This window comes from Euleptes europaea, chromosome 6, assembly GCF_029931775.1.
Source record: "Euleptes europaea isolate rEulEur1 chromosome 6, rEulEur1.hap1, whole genome shotgun sequence".
Lineage (NCBI taxonomy): Eukaryota > Metazoa > Chordata > Lepidosauria > Squamata > Sphaerodactylidae > Euleptes > Euleptes europaea.
The window spans coordinates 100067096-100084629 of NC_079317.1; the positions used below are offsets into that span (position 1 = coordinate 100067096).

Sequence of the window (17534 nt, forward strand, 5' to 3'; positions counted from 1 at the left end):
ATGTACTGAATATACAGCTAAAATTATTTCAGCATGTTACACCACGAGGAAAATAATTCTGATAACCAAGGAAGTTTTCGAGAATGACAATTATTTAAGATTGAGCAATTTTACAATAATCAAAATAGTTTTGTCCCCCTCACATAGCATTTGGTTTACCTGTGAAACTCTGCTACTAGAAGTTGCAACGTCCAAAGTACTCAAACAAAGAACTAGAAAAATTCCTGAGAATCGGTACTACTGACAGCTGTAGCACTGGAAGCTCAAGAAATCAATGTTAAGCATGTCCAAAATTCACACTGTAAAGTGAAGGCCTGCTTGGGATAACCCCAAATTCTCACTGGACAGAGACCAGAAAGGGGGTCTTCAGGCTTATGCATTCACCCCCTACTCCCTGATCACTTCTCCCGCGTACCTTGCCGAGTCAGTAATGGGCAATGCTGGTTCCCGGAGCCCTGACACAAATTCTTTTTCTTCCAAGGGGGACTGAACATTATTTCTGTCAAAATAAGCTTAATGATACTATTTACAGCACAGAGGCGAAAATCCAAGTTTGAACAGCAGCAGGTCAAAACAGACAAAAATATATAGTATTCCACACAATGAATCCTGAATCCTGCACCCTAAGTGATAGTGTCAAAGGAAAGGAGACAGAGCAGCTCAGGACTGTTTGCTAGTCGTCTGTTCACTCAGAATTGGGGTAGGGAGGGCAAGAGAGCATGTTCCTATTCTTGAGGAAACAGCAACTATGACTTCAAGTTTTCATTCCAGATTTCAATCACACATTTGCAGGGATTCTACTGGCCATTTAAACTCACTCACTATTCCTCAAAATTAGGAGATCTATAGGGATTACCCATGTAAATTGATGTAATGGGTTAAACAAGGAACCGTGGAAATTCCCCAATAAATCACGGGTTTTCTAGTTTGGGCATTCATCCCTCCCCACACTGAGGAGAGCTAGGGGGGAAACAGGGGGGTATGAAGGGGGGTAGCGACATAACATCTGAATATGTCTAAAGAGTTAGATTATGGGGACTGATTTTTCCATGAGAACACTGTTCCTTAAATATCAGGACTAGTGAACTCTGATGCCAAATTGAACATCGATTTGCAATTTTGCACAGCTATTCAAGATTAAGTGAAACCGACCCATCAGCCAAGAATATTTTGAAAGCAGCTGAATTTGACGCATTAATAATGTGCATTATTACAGTTAAGAGTACTGTACAGAACCTGGGTTCAAATCCCCACTCAGCCACAAAGCTCAGTACAGCCGTTTATGCACGGGAGGTTATGCCTTGGAGTTGCCGCTCTCCAGCTGCACATTTTCCCCATCCAAATTCTCCAAACTCAACTATCAGCCCCCATGCAGAGTTTTGAGAATTCAGGTGGGGAAAATGTGCATCTAGAGAGCAGTAAATCCAAGGCAAACCCTCCCATGCATTGATCTTGGGCCAGTCACTCTCTCAAACCCTAACCAATCTCACAGGGTTGTTGTAAGGACAAAAGGAACATGTATGCTACTGTGGGTGTTTTCAACGCGGAGTGTTTTCACAATCACATTAGGAACAGGTTTCAGTTTGGAACGGGTCACGTGGGAATATTTTTTTATGAAACAGAATGCAAAAGAGAGGTAATTCGAAAACCCAGTGTACCTTCTAACCCGCTTAGGTTGTACATTTATCTTCATTTAAAATCCAGTATCAAAGACATGAAGGATTATTCCCTCGAAGTCCAACTGAGAAATCAGTTATTGGAACATCTCCCAAAGAGAGACGGCAGCAAGAGAGACTTAAGCACATGAGAAAGAGAGCAAGTAGTCCCCATTAATTAGCAGTTACCTACATTCACTGGAGTAGGTTCTTTTCTGCTGAATGTTTCATCCCCTCATCCTCAGTAACAGGCACAATGCAAAGCAACCCTATTCTCAAAGATATTCCTAAGAATCAAATAATCAAAAACAAAATAGAAGTTACACAGTTCAGTGAACCGTGGGGGTGAAAAAGTGTCCTACCTGCCTCAATCTCTACCAGCACCGCAACTGAAGGAGGTGTGATTTTTTTTTACATTGACAAGCTATCAATCAAATGCTTTTGGCTGTCTGTGAAACTCAAAACTCCTTCCGCGGAGGTAGAATCAAGGCAATGCAACCCATCTTCACAGTGATTCTGATAGTAAGCAAGCCAAGAGAGCTGATAGGGCTGTGAAAGGTTTTTGTGTTGCTGCCCTTCTGCATTTCAGCAGAGGGTTTCTCATATCACTGCAACAATTATTTTCCTTTATTCAAGGAAAGCAACATCTGCCCAATTTCCCCCAGTTACACAACTATTAGACCCGGAATTCCCTTTAAAAAACAACCGTTGCCACACTTGGGCAGAAAACAAATGGGAGAGATCTGATCATGTTAAGCGCCCCTGAGAGCTGGAGAAAATGAGAACCCAACCACACAGGATGCACCAAACAAGATGCAGTTGAGTAGACATAGACGCAACAGATCTTCCTGAACAATCCAAGAGAGAACTTTCCACGTATGCTAACTTATTTGAGACAAACAGCATGCTTCACAGATCCAAAACAAGGGGAAGTTAGAAAAGAATTCAAATTTAGGCTCAGTTTAAATTATTGGAACAAAGTCATCATCCACTCATCGGCCTCCTTTTTTGTCTACATTGTGATCTTCCAATCTACAGAAGCTCACTAATACACCATAGTCCGGCCTAAGAGAGGTGCCCACGATGACTGATTATAAAAAATGATCATAAAGGTAAGAGCCGGATTTCATTTTGAGTTTTTTTTAATTATTATTATTTATTTATTTTACTGTAGGCTAAACTTTTACTATACAATCAGACTTGGCTATAGACCATAACTGAAAGGTTCAAAGCACTTCCCATCACATTTAATCTGAGCAATCCTTGCAGTCCAGTATTATTACCCCCATACTGCAACTAGAAAACTGTGGCTGAGAATATTGTCTTGGCTAAGGTCATTCTGTGAGCTTGTGTCCCAGGTGGGAGTTCCATCTATGGACTTTTCAATTTTCACTCTTAGCCACTACACTAATACCATTTTACTAAACAGTTTTATTCCATTTTTTCCTGAGGCCTGTTTTCCCTTCAATTTTTTCAAATGAAAAATTAAGAAATTTGAGGAAGCCCTGAAAACAGACTCCTGTGCACTGTTTTCTCTTTTGGAATGAGTGAGATGCTTTTAAGGCAAGGTTTTACTCAACCTGTATAAATCAATTTACACTATTAGATAACGATAATTCCTATGTATATTACAGAAATATACAGCACATTTTCAGGAATATGTTTATTTTTTTAAAAATGTGAATAGTATGGGTATCTCTCAAGTATTGGGTATACCCATAATTTCTCTTATAGAAAAATAAGACAGTTATATTTTAAATTTCATAAATATGTCATATTATCCCTTTATAATACTAACCCATCATAAATGATGCTTGTTATATTGTTAACTTAGTATACTAAATCTAGGTTTGATAGGAAAGTATGGTATATATTTCAATTTCCCCAAAATTCCATTTTTATCTGGGAGAAAAAAACTTGCTCCCATGTATTCAAAATGTCCAGAATGTCACATTTCTAGACCAATAGGATTTGTGTGGTGATCAATGCTCTGTTTTGTTCTCTTTTACCAATCTTTTTTGTTTACACTGGGCTCATTGGCATTTTCACATAAATACTGTTCGGCATCAGCAATGTATGAGGAGGCTGGCAAGGTCATGAAAACACAAAGGTACATAACCCTAAAGCAAGGAAGCTTCAAGGAAGAGGGTAAAGGGATGTCAAGCCCCAGGCTTGATCAATGTGCTCAACTGACCTGCAAGCCAATGGAAGATTATACTGCCATTCAGCCTGTCAACAACAGAAGTATCTAGGGTGTGTCTTTAAAATTAATCGCGCAGGATATTTATTACTCCACTTTTTTCTCCTTTTGCAGTAGGATCAGGTAGCCTAACCTGAAGAAGAGAAATTCAGAACCCTTGGGGATGTCACAGAATGAGAAAGATAGGTAAAACAAGTTTTCATGGAGTTGCCCTGGAATCAGAAATAACAGGGTCCTGTCAAAGAGGTAAAACAAGTGGCACCAAAAAGACTAACAAAATTTATTCTACCACATGCTTTTGTGAGTCAGAGCTCACTTCATTAGATATATGAAGTGTACATCTATTAACCAGGTACATTTATACAAAAAGTTGACAGTAACAGAAAGAGGCAGGGGGGTGTTACAAAGAGAGACCAATTTCACACAAAAGTTAAACATTTGGGGGCAGAGAATGAACAACAGAGAAATACAGAAAAGAGAAGGCAACTAGATTTTTTTTAAAGACATGCAAAAGAAATATGAAAAAGAAGAAAGATGATGACAAACTAGTAAACTAGTTTAAAAAGATAACAAACATAGCTGCAAAACCTCAGATGTATTCCACCCATTCCAAGTATTTTACTAGCTTAACAATAATCAAAATGTCAAATTCTGCCTTTGCCCTGGACTCCAGCAGACAGAGAGAAACATGGATCTATATCACAACACACGTACACTAATGCAAGAGCTGCCCTGTAAATCCCGTTTTTAAAGTGAATACATAAAGTGTGACGGAAACAAAAACTGCCCCCAGTTTCCTGCTGAGCGCACACCCAGTGACAAACCCAGGTTTGCTCTTATGTAACGCCTGGAATGCCTTAAGTGAGGATCAGATTTAGTGTCTTCTGTGTGGTCTCTCATTCTACAATCCACGTCTATATTTTTTTAATAAAAAATAATCTACCCCACTACAAAATGCCAATAGCATTGTAATCACACCCTGTTGACCATTTTCAGTGGAACAGCACACAGTAAACAAGGCCACCCCCAGCGACAGGTAGGAAAGGAACCATGACTGGTATTGATTCATTGGGAAACAGGATTTAGAACATCAATCAGGGACCTCCTTGTGGTCCCGGAGAAAACAGTCCTGCATGGTTTGCAGCCCCCGACCCGGCATTCCTGGAAATACCTTCGCAAAGGGGTGACCGTGAGGTTAGTGACGAGATTCTTCTGCTGCGGTCATGGGATACGTGCTGTGGAGAACATAATGGAGCTCTACTTTGCATTGTCGAAATATTGATTTACACCCATACTGCTTTCCAGCCAAGTCTGGCTCCCAAAGCAGTGGGCAACAATTAAAATCCATAAGAAAGGTGTTATAATGGGATAAGATAATAGAGATACATGGGGCAGGAGGAGTGAGAACAAAAGATCTGGAGGTTTGATGTCCTAGAGCACTGGTTCCCAACCGGGGGTCCGTGGACCCCCAGGGGTCCACGAGAACTAAATTAAGGTCCGCGAAACAAAGTTATAAACCCATAATAAATTAATATTTTCAATTAAAAGTTCTCTATTATACAAATATATATTCAAATATTATTCTAAGTTTAATGTTTAACTAACAGTTATGATTAAAGTTTATTTTCAAATTCTCGGAATTTTTATTTTGAACCTTGGGGTCCCTGCACCGAACCAAAAAGTCCTCGTGGTCCCTGGTCAAAAAAAGGTTGGGAACCACTGTCCTACAGGAAGGCCTCTTTGTTGAAAAGAGGAAGATGATGGGTGGTGGCACCCAACTCCTTTGGACACACATCACACTCACTGCACCCATTCTATTCCACTTCCACACACTGGAGCTTTCCCAACGCTTCTGGCGCGCAGAGTGGATTTGGGGCGAGCCAACCCCTTTCCCTAAAACCTTTTAAGAGTCAACCGGCCACCGGGACCTGCTCCCAAGATCGCTCCAGCATGCTAACAAAAGTCATTGATACCAGCTGGTTCAGAGCCATTGAGAAGGAGGGTGCCCGATCGCCCTCTAAAGAAGACCGGCTTGGGGGGTGGGGGTTGAGCTTTCTGGGCAAAAGGGGAAAGAAGGAAAGAGAAGCGTGAAGAGTTGGGGATCTCACAGGAAAGTGGGGGGGGGAGGCTTGAGCACAGCCTTTTGTGCCCTGCTTCCAAAAAAAATCCCTCTTTCTGGGAAACACTTTATTTGGCCATTTATTCATGGAAGGTTGTGCATTGGTTTTGCCCCTCTTTAGATGCACTTTCCCCCCATCCATATTCTCAAAACTCAACAATAAGCCGCCAGGCAGAGCTTTGAGAATTCACATAAATTCCATTGATTCATGGAAGGTTTTGCATTGGGTTCGCCGCTCTTTAGATGCACTTTTCCCCCCCATCCATATTCTCAAAACTCAACAATAAGCCCCCAGGCAAGAGTTTGGAGAATACAGATGGGGAAAAGGCACACCTAGAGAGGGGCAAATCCAATGCAAAACCTTCCATGAATAAGGTTTTGCGCTGGATTTGCCCCTCTTTAGATGCACTTCCCCCCCATCCATATTCTCAAAACTCAACAATAAGCCGCCAGGCAAGAGTTTGGAGAATTCAGATGGGGAAAAGGTGCACCTAGAGAGAGACAAATCCAAGGCAAAACCTTCCATGAATAAGGTTTTGCATTGGTTTTGCCCCTCTTTAGATGCACTTCCGCCCCCCCCCCATCCATATTCTCAAAACTCAACAATAAGCCGCCAGGCAGAGCTTTGAGAATTCACATAAATTCCATTGATTCATGGAAGGTTTTGCATTGGGTTCGCCGCTCTTTAGATGCACTTTTCCCCCCCATCCATATTCTCAAAACTCAACAATAAGCCCCCAGGCAAGAGTTTGGAGAATACAGATGGGGAAAAGGCACACCTAGAGAGGGGCAAATCCAATGCAAAACCTTCCATGAATAAGGTTTTGCGCTGGATTTGCCCCTCTTTAGATGCACTTCCCCCCCATCCATATTCTCAAAACTCAACAATAAGCCGCCAGGCAAGAGTTTGGAGAATTCAGATGGGGAAAAGGTGCACCTAGAGAGAGACAAATCCAAGGCAAAACCTTCCATGAATAAGGTTTTGCATTGGTTTTGCCCCTCTTTAGATGCACTTCCGCCCCCCCCCCCCATCCATATTCTCAAAACTCAACAATAAGCCGCCAGGCAGAGCTTTGAGAATTCACATAAATTCCATTGATTCATGGAAGGTTTTGCATTGGGTTCGCCACTCTTTAGATGCACTTTTCCCCCCCATCCATATTCTCAAAACTCAACAATAAGCCGCCAGGCAGAGTTTGGAGAATTCAGATGGGGAAAGGCGAATCTAGAGAGAGACAAATCCAAGGCAAAACCTTCCATGAATAAGGTTTTGCATTGGATTTGCCCCTCTTTAGATGCACTTCCCCCCCATCCATATTCTCAAAACTCAACAATAAGCCGCCAGGCAAGAGTTTGGAGAATTCAGATGGGGAAAAGGTGCACCTAGAGAGAGACAAATCCAATGCAAAACCTTCCATGAATAAGGTTTTGCATTGGATTTGCCCCTCTTTAGATGCACTTTTCCCCCATCCATATTCTCAAAACTCAACAATAAGCCGCCAGGCAGAGTTTGGAGAATTCAGATGGGGAAAAGGCGCACCTAGAGAGGGGCAAATCCAAGGCAAAGCCTGCCGTGAATAAATGGCTTGGGAAGGTCCAAACTCCTGTTGGCACGTTTGCAGCGTCCCCGTCGGCGTTGGGGACCCGGGGCGTAAACTGCACGGTGGCTTGAGCCTCCTTTCTCCCCTGTTCCAGCCAGGAGGCAGCCAGGGTCGGACCCTGGCTGCCTCCCGGCTGGAACAGGGGAGAAAGGAGGCTCCAGCGACCCCCGCGGAGCTCGGCGCCGGCCCTACCTTCGAAGAAGCGCTGCAGCGCCTCCGTCTCGTCCACCACCTCCATGGCCGCGCCATGCACCGCGCCGCCGGGCGCTGCGCCTCGGCTTCTTCCCCGCCGCTGGGGACGCGGCTCCGGCGGGTCCGGCTGGCTGGCTGTCCGCCCTCCCCTCCGGGGCTGCGCTCCTCCTCTGGCGGCCGCCTCCGCGGCCCCTGCCCTCTGCTGGCCGCAGCCCGCGTGGCACACGCGCCCCTGCCCACCCCACTCCGGACTGGCCACTTTGCCCCGTGCCCAGCCACGCCCTTGCAACCCACTTTCGAGGCACTCTAGGTTTCCAGGGGGGCAACGGCACGGCCCGCTCGCAAACGATCGATCGAGGGGATTGAAAGTGCATCGTGGGGCATGTGTGAAAGGGCTTCGTTTTGAGAACTCAGGTGGGGGGAATGTGTGTCGAGAGCGCGGAGGTTCCAAGGCCAAACCTCCCGTGCCTAAGTGGCCAGTGAGTCAGGCGAAGTAGGCATGGGAGAGTCTCCCAACTCGAGAATCAGCCCCCATGCAGAGTTTGGAGAATTCGGATGGGGTAAATGTGCATCTAGAGAGAGGCAAAGCCAAGGCCAAACCTCCCGTGCCTAAATGGCCAGTGAGTCAGGCCAAGTAGGCATGGCAGATTCTCCCAACTCGAGAATCAGCCCCCATGCAGAGTTTGGAGAGTTCGGATGGGGGAAATGTGCATCTAGAGAGAGGCAAAGCCAAGGCCAAACCTCCTGTGCCTAAATGGCCAGTGAGTCAGGCCAAGAAGGCATGGGAGATTCTCCCAACTCGAGAATCAGCCCCCATGCAGAGTTTGGAGAGTTCGGATGGGGGAAATGTGCATCTAGAGAGAGGCAAAGCCAAGGCCAAACCTCCCGTGCCTAAATGGCCAGTGAGTCAGGCCAAGTAGGCATGGGAGAGTCTCCCAACTCGAGAATCAGCCCCCATGCAGAGTTTGGAGAATTCGGATGGGGGAAATGTGCATCTAGAGAGAGGCAAAGCCAAGGCCAAACCTCCCGTGCCTGAATGGCCAGTGAGTCAGGCCAAGTAGGCATGGCAGATTCTCCCAACTCGAGAATCAGCCCCCATGCAGAGTTTGGAGAGTTCGGATGGGGGAAATGTGCATCTAGAGAGAGGCAAAGCCAAGGCAAAACCTCCCGTGCCTAAATGGCCAGTGAGACAGGCCAAGTAGGTATGAGAGAGTCTCCCCACTCGAGAATCAGCCCCCATGCAGAGTTTGGAGAGTTCGGATGGGGGAAATGTGCATCTAGAGAGAGGCAAAGCCAAGGCCAAACCTCCCGTGCCTAAATGGCCAGTGAGTCAGGCCAAGTAGACATGGGAGAGTCTCCCAACTCGAGAATCAGCCCCCATGCAGAGTTTGGAGAGTTCGGATGGGGGAAATGTGCATCTAGAGAGAGGCAAAGCCAAGGCCAAACCTCCCGTGCCTAAATGGCCAGTGAGTCAGGCCAAGTAGACATGGGAGAGTCTCCCAACTCGAGAATCAGCCCCCATGCAGAGTTTGGAGAATTCGGATGGGGGAAATGTGCATCTAGAGAGAGGCAAAGCCAAGGCCAAACCTCCCGTGCCTAAATGGCCAGTGAGTCAGGCCAAGTAGGCATGGGAGAGTCTCCCAACTCGAGAATCAGCCCCCATGCAGAGTTTGGAGAGTTCGGATGGGGGAAATGTGCATCTAGAGAGAGGCAAAGCCAAGGCAAAACCTCCCGTGCCTAAATGGCCAGTGAGTCAGGCCAAGTAGGCATGGGAGAGTCTCCCCACTCGAGAATCAGCCCCCATGCAGAGTTTGGAGAATTCGGATGGGGGAAATGTGCATCTAGAGAGAGGCAAAGCCAAGGCCAAACCTCCCGTGCCTAAATGGCCAGTGAGACAGGCCAAGTAGGCATGGGAGAGTCTCCCAACTCGAGAATCAGCCCCCATGCAGAGTTTGGAGAATTCGGATGGGGGAAATGTGCATCTAGAGAGAGGCAAAGCCAAGGCCAAACCTCCCGTGCCTAAATGGCCAGTGAGACAGGCCAAGTAGGCATGGGAGAGTCTCCCAACTCGAGAATCAGCCCCCATGCAGAGTTTGGAGAATTCGGATGGGGGAAATGTGCATCTAGAGAGAGGCAAAGCCAAGGCCAAACCTCCCGTGCCTAAATGGCCAGTGAGTCAGGCCAAGTAGGCATGGGAGAGTCTCCCAACTCGAGAATCAGCCCCCATGCAGAGTTTGGAGAATTCGGATGGGGGAAATGTGCATCTAGAGAGAGGCAAAGCCAAGGCCAACACCCCCTGCCTAAATGGCCAGTGAGTCAGGCCAAGTAGGCATGGGAGAGTGTCCCAACTCGAGAATCAGCCCCCATGCAGAGTTTGGAGAATTCAGATGGGGTAAATGTGCATCTAGAGAGAGGCAAAGCCAAGGCCAAACCTCCCGTGCCTAAATGGCCAGTGAGTCAGGCCAAGTAGGCATGGGAGAGTCTCCCAACTCGAGAATCAGCCCCCATGCAGAGTTTGGAGAATTCGGATGGGGTAAATGTGCATCTAGAGAGAGGCAAAGCCAAGGCAAAACCTCCCGTGCCTAAATGGCCAGTGAGACAGGCCAAGTAGGCATGGGAGAGTCTCCCAACTCGAGAATCAGCCCCCATGCAGAGTTTGGAGAGTTCGGATGGGGGAAATGTGCATCTAGAGAGAGGCAAAGCCAAGGCCAAACCTCCCGTGCCTAAATGGCCAGTGAGTCAGGCCAAGTAGACATGGGAGAGTCTCCCAACTCGAGAATCAGCCCCCATGCAGAGTTTGGAGAATTCGGATGGGGGAAATGTGCATCTAGAGAGAGGCAAAGCCAAGGCCAAACCTCCCGTGCCTAAATGGCCAGTGAGTCAGGCCAAGTAGGCATGGGAGAGTCTCCCAACTCGAGAATCAGCCCCCATGCAGAGTTTGGAGAGTTCGGATGGGGGAAATGTGCATCTAGAGAGAGGCAAAGCCAAGGCAAAACCTCCCGTGCCTAAATGGCCAGTGAGTCAGGCCAAGTAGGCATGGGAGAGTCTCCCCACTCGAGAATCAGCCCCCATGCAGAGTTTGGAGAATTCGGATGGGGGAAATGTGCATCTAGAGAGAGGCAAAGCCAAGGCCAAACCTCCAGTGCCTAAATGGCCAGTGAGACAGGCCAAGTAGGCATGGGAGAGTCTCCCAACTCGAGAATCAGCCCCCATGCAGAGTTTGGAGAATTCGGATGGGGGAAATGTGCATCTAGAGAGAGGCAAAGCCAAGGCCAAACCTCCCGTGCCTAAATGGCCAGTGAGACAGGCCAAGTAGGCATGGCAGATTCTCCCAACTCGAGAATCAGCCCCCATGCAGAGTTTGGAGAATTCGGATGGGGGAAATGTGCATCTAGAGAGAGGCAAAGCCAAGGCCAAACCTCCCGTGCCTAAATGGCCAGTGAGTCAGGCCAAGTAGGCATGGGAGAGTCTCCCAACTCGAGAATCAGCCCCCATGCAGAGTTTGGAGAATTCGGATGGGGGAAATGTGCATCTAGAGAGAGGCAAAGCCAAGGCCAACACCCCCTGCCTAAATGGCCAGTGAGTCAGGCCAAGTAGGCATGGGAGAGTGTCCCAACTCGAGAATCAGCCCCCATGCAGAGTTTGGAGAATTCAGATGGGGTAAATGTGCATCTAGAGAGAGGCAAAGCCAAGGCCAAACCTCCCGTGCCTAAATGGCCAGTGAGTCAGGCCAAGTAGGCATGGGAGAGTCTCCCAACTCGAGAATCAGCCCCCATGCAGAGTTTGGAGAATTCGGATGGGGTAAATGTGCATCTAGAGAGAGGCAAAGCCAAGGCCAAACCTCCCGTGCCTAAATGGCCAGTGAGACAGGCCAAGTAGGCATGGGAGAGTCTCCCAACTCGAGAATCAGCCCCCATGCAGAGTTTGGAGAATTCGGATGGGGGAAATGTGCATCTAGAGAGAGGCAAAGCCAAGGCCAAACCTCCCGTGCCTAAATGGCCAGTGAGTCAGGCCAAGTAGGCATGGGAGAGTCTCCCAACTCGAGAATCAGCCCCCATGCAGAGTTTGGAGAATTCGGATGGGGTAAATGTGCATCTAGAGAGAGGCAAAGCCAAGGCCAAACCTCCCGTGCCTAAATGGCCAGTGAGACAGGCCAAGTAGGCATGGGAGAGTCTCCCAACTCGAGAATCAGCCCCCATGCAGAGTTTGGAGAATTCGGATGGGGGAAATGTGCATCTAGAGAGAGGCAAAGCCAAGGCCAAACCTCCCGTGCCTAAATGGCCAGTGAGACAGGCCAAGTAGGCATGGCAGATTCTCCCAACTCGAGAATCAGCCCCCATGCAGAGTTTGGAGAATTCGGATGGGGGAAATGTGCATCTAGAGAGAGGCAAAGCCAAGGCCAAACCTCCCGTGCCTAAATGGCCAGTGAGACAGGCCAAGTAGGCATGGCAGAGTCTCCCAACTCGAGAATCAGCCCCCATGCAGAGTTTGGAGAATTCGGATGGGGGAAATGTGCATCTAGAGAGAGGCAAAGCCAAGGCCAAACCTCCCGTGCCTAAATGGCCAGTGAGTCAGGCCAAGTAGGCATGGCAGAGTCTCCCAACTCGAGAATCAGCCCCCATGCAGAGTTTGGAGAATTCGGATGGGGGAAATGTGCATCTAGAGAGAGGCAAAGCCAAGGCCAAACCTCCCGTGCCTAAATGGCCAGTGAGTCAGGCCAAGTAGGCATGGGAGAGTCTCCCAACTCGAGAATCAGCCCCCATGCAGAGTTTGGAGAATTCGGATGGGGGAAATGTGCATCTAGAGAGAGGCAAAGCCAAGGCCAAACCTCCCGTGCCTAAATGGCCAGTGAGTCAGGCCAAGTAGGCATGGGAGAGTCTCCCAACTCGAGAATCAGCCCCCATGCAGAGTTTGGAGAATTCGGATGGGGGAAATGTGCATCTAGAGAGAGGCAAAGCCAAGGCCAAACCTCCCGTGCCTAAATGGCCAGTGAGTCAGGCCAAGTAGGCATGGGAGAGTCTCCCAACTCGAGAATCAGCCCCCATGCAGAGTTTGGAGAATTCGGATGGCGGAAATGTGCATCTAGAGAGAGGCAAAGCCAAGGCCAAACCTCCCGTGCCTAAATGGCCAGTGAGTCAGGCCAAGTAGGCATGGGAGAGTCTCCCAACTCGAGAATCAGCCCCCATGCAGAGTTTGGAGTATTCGGATGTGGTAAATGTGCATCTAGAGATAGGCAAAGCCAAGTCCAAACCTCCCGTGCCTAAATCGCCAGTGAGACAGGCCAAGTAGGCATGGGAGAGTCTCCCAACTCGAGAATCAGCCCCCATGCAGAGTTTGGAGTATTCGGATGTGGTAAATGTGCATCTAGAGATAGGCAAAGCCAAGTCCAAACCTCCCGTGCCTAAATCGCCAGTGAGACAGGCCAAGTAGGCATGGGAGAGTCTCCCAACTCGAGAATAAGCCCCCATGCAGAGTTTGGAGAATTCGGATGGGGGAAATGTGCATCTAGAGCACTGGTTCCCAACCAGGGGTCAACGGACGCCCAGGGGTCCGCGAGGACTAAATTAAGGTCAGCGAAACAAAGTTATAAACCCATAATAAATTAACATTTTCAATTAAAAGTTCTCTATTATAAAAATATATATTCAAATATTATTCTAAGTTTAATGTTTAACTAACAGTTATGATTAAAGTTTATTTTCAAATTCTCTGAATTTTTATTTTGAACCTTGGAGTCCCTGCACTGAACAAAAAAGTCCTAGTGGTCCCTGGTCAAAAAAAGGTTGGGAACCACTGATCTAGAGAGAGGCAAAGCCAAGGCCAAACCTCCCATGCCTAAATGGTTAGTGAGGCAGGCCAAGTATGCATGGGAGATTCTCACAACTCAAGAATAAGCCCCCATGCAGAGTTTGGAGAATTCGGATGGGGTAAATGTGCATCTAGAGAGAGGCAAAGCCAAGGCAAAGCCTCCCATGCCTAAATGGCCCAAGATCACAGCTCTTCCCCCCCTGCCCCGCCCCCACCATGAGCAAGGCTCTGTGGGTGTCAAGGGGCAGACAGATGTTCAACAGGTGGTGAATCCCTGTGCTGGTGAAAGCGGCCTCTGTTGAGTTTCTGCATATTGCGTAACTTTGAAGGATACTGATTCGTGTTCTTCTCCCTCTATTGAGGAGGTTACTTATGATCGCAGAGCACCCCAAGGCATAACCTTAGGGTTCATGTTGATGCTTTCTTTTCCCCTGGCAAAGCTCCTGTGCCTACAGTAAGCAGAAGTTCAACAGGTGATGATTTCCCTAGTTTCGAGCTAGGGAATACTTTGTGCCTGTTCAGCAGCTGCTAAAGGCACGGGGTGGGTGGGGAACTGCCCAAAGTTTTGTTTTTGTTCTAATCTTAAGGGATCTTGTATAAATTTTCATTGTGTAGATTGGATTACTTGCACAGTGCTGCATGTTTCTTCATTACAGTAATTGTGTCAAACTGACCATCATGAGCATGAAAAGACATCAAACGAGAGAGATGCAAAGTACATAAAAGCAATCTGCGCAATCTGCAGCATGGTTCCAAACTATACCTTGCTGAAAAGCCTATGAGTGGTTCTGATGCTTGCTTCTGAACAAATATGCAGACAACTAGCATTGCTCCCCAAAGTGGGAAGAGGGCAGATCCTCTGTGGATTTCCAGTAGACCTACAGATTCTAATATTCTAGTGATTGTGTCAGACTGCAGTCCTTAGCTGACAGATTGCTGACATGCTGGCAAAGAATGCAGGGATGCGCGTAGACAAGATGGACCTTTGTCCAGGGGTGCCTTTCTTATGTTCATCTAAAGCATGAGCACATACTCTGGATCAATTCATACAGATTGGTTACGTATGACTAGCTTGTCAAAGATCCTGAGTATGGACTGTTGCTTTGAAACACAGCAATGACTGTTACCCAAATTAGGCAGTCTCCACTTTAAATTGGGGGAATTAGCTACAGAGCCAGAGGCGGGTAACTGGGATCTGTAACCTATATATACCAGGATTAATCCTGGGGGAAAGTCTGAAATAAGCAGACAGTTGTATGGATCAGAAAGGGTTTTTGTTGAAAATAACAAATAAAGAACTCACTTTCAAGTAGTCAGCAAACACACATGAATCATACAAGAGCTAAGGAAGAGAAGGGTGGAAAATTTGAATAGTTCAAGGATAGGTGATATTTACTGTTCCTGAAGAGACGTCCAGTGAAGGCAGCACTGAGAGGGGAAACGGTCAGCATTTCCGGGAGCAAAAGAGAAGGCACCCACATGCAAGTGGGGGTGTATGCATGGATCCAAGACACATACACGCACACTATGAATGGCAAAAGGACTAATATTTATACCCCAAAATGAGTCCTGAGGCAGTATGAGGTAAGTTGGCAGGAAAGCCAGAGACAAAGAATTGATTGCTTTACAGGGGTCTGAGCAAAAAGACGGGAGAGGCGTGATGAGTCATCAGGATGCTGGAGAATGCCTGGGCTATTGTCTTGAATACTAATTAATTGCCCAGGATGGGTGCAGCTAACATTATTAATGGTTGGCTCGGAGAGTGATTCACAGCACATTCCTAAGGCCACAGGCGGGTCACGTCGGCAAGGCGCAGCAATGGTGCAGCCAGGAGGCCTCCTAAGGGGCTTCGTGGTGGCATGCGGCACCAAGAAAAAGGAAACGTTAAAAAAGAAGGGAGAGGCCAAGGAGGGGGGCGGCGGCGCAGGACCGCCGCCGCGCAGCCTCAGGCCAGCCAGGGCCAGCAGAGTCAGCAGGGCAACTTCCAGGGGAGGGATTTCAGGGGGGGAGGCGGGCCACAGAATGAGGATGGGAGGGGCAGGCCGTGAGATGGGAGGGCTCCCACAGGGAGAAGAGTGCAGGGGGAAGGGCGGGGGCTGCGAGAGAGGCAGGGAGAGCAGGGCGGGAGAAGAAGGGCAGGAGATCTCCCAGAGGGCCTGGGAGAATGGCAAAAGGATGGCTCCGAGGGCTCAGAGACAGGATGCCCTGTTTCGGAATCGCCACCTTCGTGGGTCGCCACAACCCTCCAAGTTGCACCCAAGCACCACTCTTTTCCTTGACAAAAGTCAGGGTGGGGCGGGGGCTGGCAGTGAGAAGAAACCCCAATCCCAATAAGGGCTGGGAAGCCTAATGTCGGGAGTGCCATCCGGGGGCTTGCCCCCATCTACGGCAGTGAGAGGGCGGGGTCCGGCGGGCTCACCAGGAATGGGTCGGCCCTCTCCTGATGGGCATCTGCCTGCTCTGTCTTTACACCATGGAAAAGGTTGTCCCCCTGAAGAGGGGGGAGGGGGAAAGAGTGGGAGGGAAAAAACACAGCCAGCGGCCCTCTGTCGGGACTAAACGCAAGAGCGGCTGAAACTTGGCTGTACTAGCTGAATCCTTCTAGCCACTGGGGCGAGTCCCTGGAGCGGCTCATCTTCACAGACAGCTACTCCCTTGCCCCTGAGGGCCCCAGGGATCCCAGCAGCAAGTGTGTGGGACGACCTGGCTCGGAAGAGAACCAAACCCAAAGAGTGGCTTGGATGAGCGCGGTGGTGCCACCTGCGTGGGAACGGCACACCGACATGCCATGGTGGACTGAGTCCTCGGGGACTTGGGGTCCTTGGCCCAGCGGGGAAGCAACAAGGACTCTCTCCAATGGCGGCAGTAGCACCGGGAGGGAACAGCTGGCCATGAGCGAGCAGCAAAGGACAGCAGCGCCTCCATGCAAATGTCCGCGGAGATGTCTGGGAGCTGACAGTGCAGTGATGCTGACCCATGCCCTCTCTGCCTCCCTTCTGGCTCTGCAGCCACCGTGGGAGCTGGCCAGCCACTGAATCTCAGCCTCACAAGAGTACAGCCACCAAGTGCTGTTCGCCGTGGAGATGGGACAAGAAGGGCCCCTTCCACGGGCTGCCAAATCCTTTCCTGTGTTCTGGGAGTGCCATGTATGCCTTGGGGGCCCCTATCTGGGGGCCCCTCCTCCGCCACCAAATCATGAGTCCGGAGGCGCCAGCTTCTGCGACATCATCTTTTGTGGGAGACACCTGGCCCTGGGGAGGTTGAGAACACACAGGAGGGGGATGGTGAAGACAGAGGAGAACCAAGGGAACCCGCCCATGGTACTGGGTGGGGTGGTACAGTGCCGATTGGCACAGCCCCTCCATGCTGTCCTCTCAGCTGACACCAGGCAGGGCCGTCAGAAGGCCGGGATGGGATGGGGGATGCCAGGGGGTGGCCGGGGTCTGTGAGCCGCAGGATGGAGGGGGGAAGGGGGATACATCCAGGGAGAGGGTGGCTGAAAGCTCTGTCTTTGCACAAGGGAAAGGTGGACCCCCTGAAGAGGGGGTGGGTCTGCTGATGTCCAAGCTTGGAGGTGCCACGCAAGAGCGAGCACACCTCTGCTGGGTGGAGCAGGGGCCAACAGACGGTTCCATCGGCCCCATTGTGTACATGGGTCGGCATGTAAAAGTCTTCCGCCAACAGAGCGAGACACGGGAACGACGCATCTGTACAGATGGCTGTTTCCATGGCTGTGCAGGCCCTGTGCAGCACAAGCTGGTTTGGTGAGGGACATCCAAGCACATGATTGGTCAGTCGACAGTATTAATAAACTTAACTTGACAGCCAGACCCTAGGAGGCTGATTTATCAGCAAGGCAGGCGCCTGTGTGGACACGGCAGCCCAACAGGTAATGGAGGCCCCACTGCCGAGGAATGTGGGAGTGGGGGGGGGTGCAGGCCACCTGCACAAGGATGCTG

The 17534-nt window shown here is 49.1% G+C and overlaps 1 protein-coding gene across 1 annotated transcript in view; it reads right to left on the reverse strand.

The window, feature by feature from the left end:
* The window catches only part of MYRF (myelin regulatory factor), a 131921-nt gene extending 124086 nt beyond the window's left edge, over positions 1-7835 (reverse strand). Inside the window, exon 1 of the mRNA XM_056851053.1 lies at positions 7768-7835. Within this exon, the coding sequence (XP_056707031.1) occupies positions 7768-7813 (46 nt within the window). The 5' untranslated portion in view covers positions 7814-7835. The remainder of the gene's footprint in view (positions 1-7767) is intronic.
* Positions 7836-17534: the final 9699 nt, after the last annotated feature.